Source organism: Trematomus bernacchii, unplaced genomic scaffold, assembly GCF_902827165.1.
Source record: "Trematomus bernacchii unplaced genomic scaffold, fTreBer1.1, whole genome shotgun sequence".
Lineage (NCBI taxonomy): Eukaryota > Metazoa > Chordata > Actinopteri > Perciformes > Nototheniidae > Trematomus > Trematomus bernacchii.
Window position 1 is genome coordinate 446,160 of NW_022987569.1, and position 6,988 is coordinate 453,147.

At 42.2% G+C, this 6,988-nt stretch overlaps 1 protein-coding gene across 1 annotated transcript; it reads left to right on the top strand.

Moving 5' to 3' along the window:
* Window positions 1-3,135: 3,135 nt before the first annotated feature.
* Window positions 3,136-5,596, top strand: LOC117479162 (E3 ubiquitin-protein ligase TRIM21-like). Its single transcript, XM_034126164.1, has one exon. It carries the CDS (start codon window positions 3,362-3,364, stop codon window positions 5,003-5,005), a length of 1,644 nt encoding a protein of 547 aa, XP_033982055.1. The 5' UTR covers window positions 3,136-3,361; the 3' UTR covers window positions 5,006-5,596.
* The last annotated feature ends 1,392 nt before the right edge of the window (window positions 5,597-6,988 follow it).

Consider the following 6,988-nt stretch of genomic DNA (forward strand, 5'->3'; position numbering starts at 1 on the left):
TCATGTGATTGGTTGTTGGTCGCGTTGCTCCCGTAAACTCCCCAAGCTCAAGACATGCCCACCGCCAAGCGGCAACGCACGCCGCTGTGTGTAGGCTGCGTGCTGCGGCTCTCCCGTTCGCGTGGGGTGCCGCAGCCTCCCAGCTGTTGTTCATCGCGTGGCCGGGGTAGAGAGAGAGCGTTTTTTCCTGTCCATCATATGTTATAGTCTATAGTCCTCTCCTATTGGCCGGTCTCGACGGGGGGTGGGTCTTCCTCCCGGGTTCGTTCCTCTCATACCCGGCGCCAGAACAAATCTAAAGGGAGGGCATATGATTTTCATGGGAGGGCACACAAAACCGTCATGTGCTGCGGGCCTGCGGCACAATATATATCAAACAGCAAGGCCAACTCTGCATCTTTGTGCAGCGTATACTCAAACAGCGATAGGAAGAGCCCACTGCCTGACTCGGACATGCTGTGGAGTGAATCGTGGTCACCTCTGAGAGGGAGTTGGTTGACAGCTAAAAAAGCTATAATATCAACGACAGCTGACACGTAATAACGGTTCCGTGCCAGCTGATCTGTGTGCACCAAAGTACTAATTTCCTTATTTGTTTCCTCGCGTATCTGTCTCTCTCTCCACAAACTCTCACATGAAATGTGTTCTTTTGATGCGGCATGTCTTAGCAGTCCTTTATCAGTCTGTAATGCGGGTTTCCAGTCGCAAAAACCTTTGACAGTAAAAGCCGCATCAGATGAAGACGTATTTACTTTAAACTGTCTACAGGGGAAACAAAAGGCTGCGTCTGCTTTTAGCGAATATTCAAGCCATGGTCTGTTGTTGTACCATGCAGTGGCAACAGTGTGCTTCTTTCCTGAAAACAATCTCTCTGAATAACGATCCAGTTTCACCTGGTTGGGTTTATTAACCCCAAGATCATCTGGGGCTGTTGGTCTATGAGCGTACCAATAGTACCTGTTGATGTGCTGCAAGGTAGCGTCTGTAGTGGAGGCACCGGCACGGAGGAGGAGGATGCTGGCGGGTGTGGTACAGGGTGTGGCAACGCAGGTGGTGATGGTAGGGGCACTAGGAGCTGTGCCTCGGAGGACAGCGTTGGTGGCGCCCGCCTTGATGAGTCAAGGATTGGGCTCGCTAACTCAGCCCCGGGGTTTGCCGAGGTCAAGCTTGTGACATTAAGGCGTGCTGCTGCAACGGCAGGTGCAGGGTCGCCAGCAGCACCATCGGCTGCAGTTCTTTCATCGCTATTTCGTTTTAATAAATCCTTAGACCTTTTAAGCCAATTTCTGATGTCCATTTTGTAATTCAAACAGAAATGGGAGTCTACAGAATGCACAATAAACAAATCCAGAATAGGCGGCAGAGTGTGACGCTGTGATTGGTCTAAATGTGGACGAATCACAAATCACAACAGACACATGAATTTATTTGACGTAGCCTGCGATTTTTTTTTTTAGTTACTATCTGACATCACATACATCGTAGCATAAAAGTTCAGTTTATTTATAATTAAAAAAATAAAGATCTTTTAAAAAAAAAAAATTGATAAATAATAAAAAACTTGTTTATTGGGGGAGGGCAGGAATGTCAAATGGGAGGGCCTGGCCCTCCCACGGCGCCGGGCATGGTTCCTCTGTGATTAATATCGCATCTAATAAGAGGATTTAGACGTTGTGTGTTTATTGTATAACTCCACAAGCCTTTACTCCTCATATTTCTTACAAGACCCATTTTCAAACAGTCTGTTCAGGGAGGAGGAAGTGTTTCACCAGCTGCTCTTAAACAGGGACCATAACACAGCGTTGTGAAATATAGCTATACATCTCCAGATGTGTAAAGAGATGTCCTTTATGTATTGAGAACATATTCCTACTTATGCTCAATACACTATTTGAAAAGCCTCTTGGATCAGCTGTAAAATGCATCGTCACAAAGTTAAATAACAAGCCTCAACAGTTCTTCCTCCACTCCCTCTTGGCAAACTGCCACTGACAGGTTGAACCACACTGCAAGAGAAGAGTTTCAATTTCCCAGAAATCAAAGCTGAAGTTTCTCTGAGCGACAGCAGAGCAGCAGCCGAGACAAGTCTCTGTTTCTCTGAAGAAACACTCAACTGAATCCAGCAGCTTTTTCTCAACAACACAGCAGGACTCTACAAACACTGGTGAGTACACTACAGACACATCACTAACTAAATATTTAGTCAAAGTTGGATTCATATAAAGAACATTATACTATAGAAATGTGTCAGTTAAGATAAAAACCTCAACTTTTACATTAGCAAGAGCCACAATTACAATGTAAACTCTGGTTAAAGGTGGGGTAGGTAAGTTTGAGAAACCGGCTCGAGATACACTTGTTATATTCCATAGAATGCTCTTAACATCCCGATAGCAATGAATATCTTAAGTGCTTTGACACAAAATCCATTAGAAAATGTCATCTGTGGAAGCCGTGGCGCTGTAAAAAGCACGACCAATCATTTTAGCCGGCCCGGCTAAAGTAACTGGATGGCCTACCTGCCTGTCAGCCTTCCATCTGTGCACAAACTTATCTCGTGCCCTCATTGGTCATGTGCGCGTTCGTGTGTGTTGGAGGAGGGGCTCTGTAAGGAAGTGGCAGATTTTTTCCGGTTGTGTATTTTCAAATTCTAGCGCACTCGAGCTGGTTTCTCCAGAATTACCTACCCCACCTTTAAGTAAGGTTAGAGAGCATACAGCCAAAGCTAGCATTAGCTTATACTTATTTTCATATTTCCTGTATTTGAAAACATCTTTATAATCGACTCTATTAAACAAAGTAGAATCTAAATATTAGATTTGTTCTGGACTGTCCAAAGCAAGGGATCTGGTGTTAGGTTACAAGTGTTGCTTATAAAAAGGCATGACAATTACATATTTCATTTTATATCATTTGTACACACTGTGGTTAGTAGCCTTGAGCTTTGAACCTGTTTCTGTAGTAACTGCTGTCTGCCTTTTGAAGCTGATAACTTTTACTGCTTTTTAACTAGTATTAACTTCAGTGATGCTCAGCAGGAGGTTTCACTCCTCTGTTCAACAACGGCAAAATCCCCCAACAGTATCAGAGCTTACACATTGTGTTTCTTAGAGTTTAAACTGAATGCTGCTATGATTTTCCAGATTTATTTATAATATTAACAAACAGAGAGATTTGTTTAACATTTAACAATAACAGTGAACTGCAAATTTGAGCAATCTTTCACCCTCCGCATAATCATGATACATCAGCAGAGTTCAGTATCACCATCTATTTGACTTATAGCAAACAGATACAAGAGATTAAATCATATATACATTACAGTTTTTGTTTTTTTCACACGTTTTGTCCTCAGAGAGACATGTCTGCTGCCAGCTGTCTGCTGACTGAAGATCAGTTTCTGTGCTCCATCTGTCTGGATGTGTTCACTGATCCAGTCAGCACACCATGTGGACACAACTTCTGTAAAGCCTGCATCTCTGAACACTGGGATAGAAATGTCCCGAGTCAGTGTCCCAACTGTAAAGAGGTTTTTAACATAAAGCCTGAGCTACGCGTCAACACTTTCATCTCTGAGATGGCTGCTCAGTTCAGACAGTCAGCTCAACAGAAAGCCAGCAGCAGCAGCTCAGAGCAACAAGTTGTCAAACCAGGAGAAGTTCCCTGTGACGTCTGCACTGGAACCAGACTGAAGGCCCTGAAGTCCTGCCAGGTGTGTCTGGAGTCCTACTGTGAGACTCACCTGGAGCCTCATCTGACAAGGCCAGGCCTGAAGAAACATCAGCTGATCGACCCTGTGGAGAACCTGGAAAGCAGGATGTGTGTGAAGCACGATAAACTGCTGGAGCTGTTCTGTAAGACCGACCAGGTGTGTGTCTGCATGCTCTGCACTGTTTTAGACCACAAGACACATGATGTTGTTCCTCTGAAAGAAGGATATGAAGGAAAGAAGGCAGAGCTGGGGAAGACAGAGAATGAAATTCAGAAGATGATCCAGAAGAGACGACTGAAGATTCAGGAGATGAATCGCTCAGTGGAGCTCAGTAAGGAAGGAGCAGACAGAGAGATAGCAGATGGTGTTCAGGTCTTCACCGCTCTGAAGGAGTCTGTTGAGAGAAGCCAGGCCGAGCTCATCGACACAATCAAAGAGAAGCAGAGAGAGACAGAGGAACAGGCTGAAGGCTTCATCAAAGAGCTGGAACAGGAAATCTCTGAGCTGAAGAAGAGAAGCTCTGAGGTGGAGCAGCTCTCACGCTCTGAAGACCAGCTCCACCTCCTCCAAAGCTTCACGTCCCTGAACGCTGCTCCACCCACCAAGAACTGGACAGAAGTCAGGGTCCGTCCACCTTCATATGAGGGGACTGTGGTGAGAGCTGTGACTCAGCTGGAGGAGACGCTCAGTAAACAGATGAAGAAGCTGCTTGAGGTGGAGCTGAAGAGGGTCCAGCAGTATGAGGTGGAGGTGACTCTTGATCCTGATACAGCACATCCTGAACTCATCCTGTCTGATGATGGAAAACAAGTCAACTGTGGTGATGTGAAGAAGAATCTCCCAGACAATCCAGAGAGATTTGATTATTGTCCTGGTGTCTTAGCAAAGCAGAGTTTCTCTTCAGGAAGATTTTATTGCGAGGTTCAGGTTAAAGGGAAGACTAAGTGGGATTTAGGAGTGGCCAGAGAGTCGATCAACAGGAAGGGACAGATCTCACTGTCTCCTCAGGATGGTTACTGGATGATATGGTTGAGGAATGAAAATGAGTACGAAGCTTGTGCTGGTCCTTCAGTCCGTCTCTCTCTGAAGTCTCAGCCTGAGAAGGTGGGGGTGTTTGTGGATTATGAGGAGGGTCTGGTCTCCTTTTATGATGTTGATGCTGCAGCTCTGATCTACTCCTTCACTGGCTGCTGCTTCAAAGAGAAACTCTACCCATACTTTAGTCCCTGTAACAACAATGATGGTAAAAACTCTGCCCCTCTGATCATCTCTCCTGTCAATCACACCGAGTAGAACAACCATTTGATTTTCTTCAGAAAGATTTACTCTCACTAAATGTAATAAATGTATTCAACTGGGGAAGTACATTGTACACATTGTTAATTTTTCAGAATCTGATCACATATGGTTCACCTTGATGAGACGCATAAAAACACATAATATACTGATGAGTATGTTCTAATGTACTCTAGTTTATTCTACGGATTGCACTACCTGCCGTCATGACTTGAAGTGATCAGAAAACTATTTACTCAGAAATAAACTTTTACCACTTCTTTATATGTCAGGGGGACAAGAAAAGTATTTATTGTCTCAGAATTGTGTGTTCAAAAAGTGTTTCATACTTGCAGACATTACTAGTGGAAGTAATGCACTCCTTTTTCATTAGTAAAATACTGTATATATATTTTTATAATTTTCAATTGAGGGGAAAATGATGGGTCTCTGGTGTGTTTTAAAGGGGAAGTTCAGGATTGATTATTGAATTATAGTATATTGGTACAAAATGTATTGACAGTTACTTGGAGAATCAACAATATCTGATCATTAAACATTAGGCTGCAGTGGTTTAACAAACCAGGGAAATTAAAATGTTACATCTCAGTCTGTTGTGTTATGTTAATTGTGTTTCGTCCACCTCTCTGCACACTGCTTGTAAAGTTTGAACAAAGCCTCAATGGATTAAAAAAAAAGGAACAAAGAATGTTATTTTTTGTGTTTTTTTAAATGTTCTTACTGAAGTACAGTTTTCAATAGTTCTCAATTTAGGGAAGGTATCTTAAAAACATGTACTTAACTATTTCCATGTCTACTTAACTACATTTGTCTGATAGATTTGGTTCTTCTGAAGCTTTATAAACTATTTCAAACCCTCTTGGATCAGCTGATCATAGATATTAAGATTGCTGTATATGTTTGTTAGAAATAAGGCCATCAACTGGTTAGCTTAGCTTAGCATAAAGACTGGAAACAGAGGAAGACAAAGCCAGCCTGTCCAAAGGTAACAAAATCCACCTATCAGCAGCTCTGAATCCAGTTTGTTTAATCCATACCAAATCAGAGGAGTAAAAACATCAATAAGACGTTTAACAGGGGATTATGGGTTGGGCTATTTCTTGACTGGGACCAAAACAAGTTGCCAAATTGTTTTTACATTTCAGTTTTCGTACAGAGATATATTAAGTACACTTAAATGTGTATTTTGTCACTCACTATTTCCCCCCTTTTCCTAGTATATATGCTAAACTAAGCTAATCTAAGTGTCTGATGGCTGCAGCCTGTGTCAGTGAGAGCGGTCTGACTGGTTGGACTGCTTCTAATGATTATGATCTCATTCTTCACCTTGAACACACTCCAGCACTGCCTGTACAGGTGAGACTAACTCACTGCAAACGTCCCGTCTGACTGGGAGATAAATAAAGGGTTTTGTAAATATCAAGATTGCATGAAATATGCTTGTAAAGTACATTTTATTAATGCCCTGTTTATAAGATGGAGCTTATCATTTGAAATGTCATTATTTTTATTACAGTACACGTTTTCTGAACTGTTATCTTTAAATATACTAACGCATACAGAAACAGCACAGAAATGTGTACACTGGTTAACACCAGGATCAAATTCTTGTTTTATTGTTGACTTATTAGAGTCAAAGGTTTTCACAGAGGGGAGTTTTGATATGGGTTTGTACCACTACATAAATCCAGAAAAACTATTTTTGTAAAGCACTTTGAATTGCCTTGTGTTGAAAGATGCTATATAAATAAACTTGCCTTGCCTCATTATGTCTCTACAAATAATTTAGTCATTATTTATGTTCTTTCTCAGGGTGACTGTAATATGTGTCCAGGGTTTTTGGCACATTTAGAAATGTCTATTAATGTTCACTCTACCTCTGAATATATAAATACATAAATGTGCATGTTGACTCACCCACATCCTTGTTGGCCCTCCACAGGAGCTCGGAGACAGACGGCTCCTGAGAGAAAACCTGCT

Bases quoted from the DNA above. Each gene is read 5' to 3' on its own strand.
- LOC117479162 (XM_034126164.1), top strand. From the start codon at position 3,362: ATGTCTGCTGCCAGCTGTCTGCTGACTGAAGATCAGTTTCTGTGCTCC.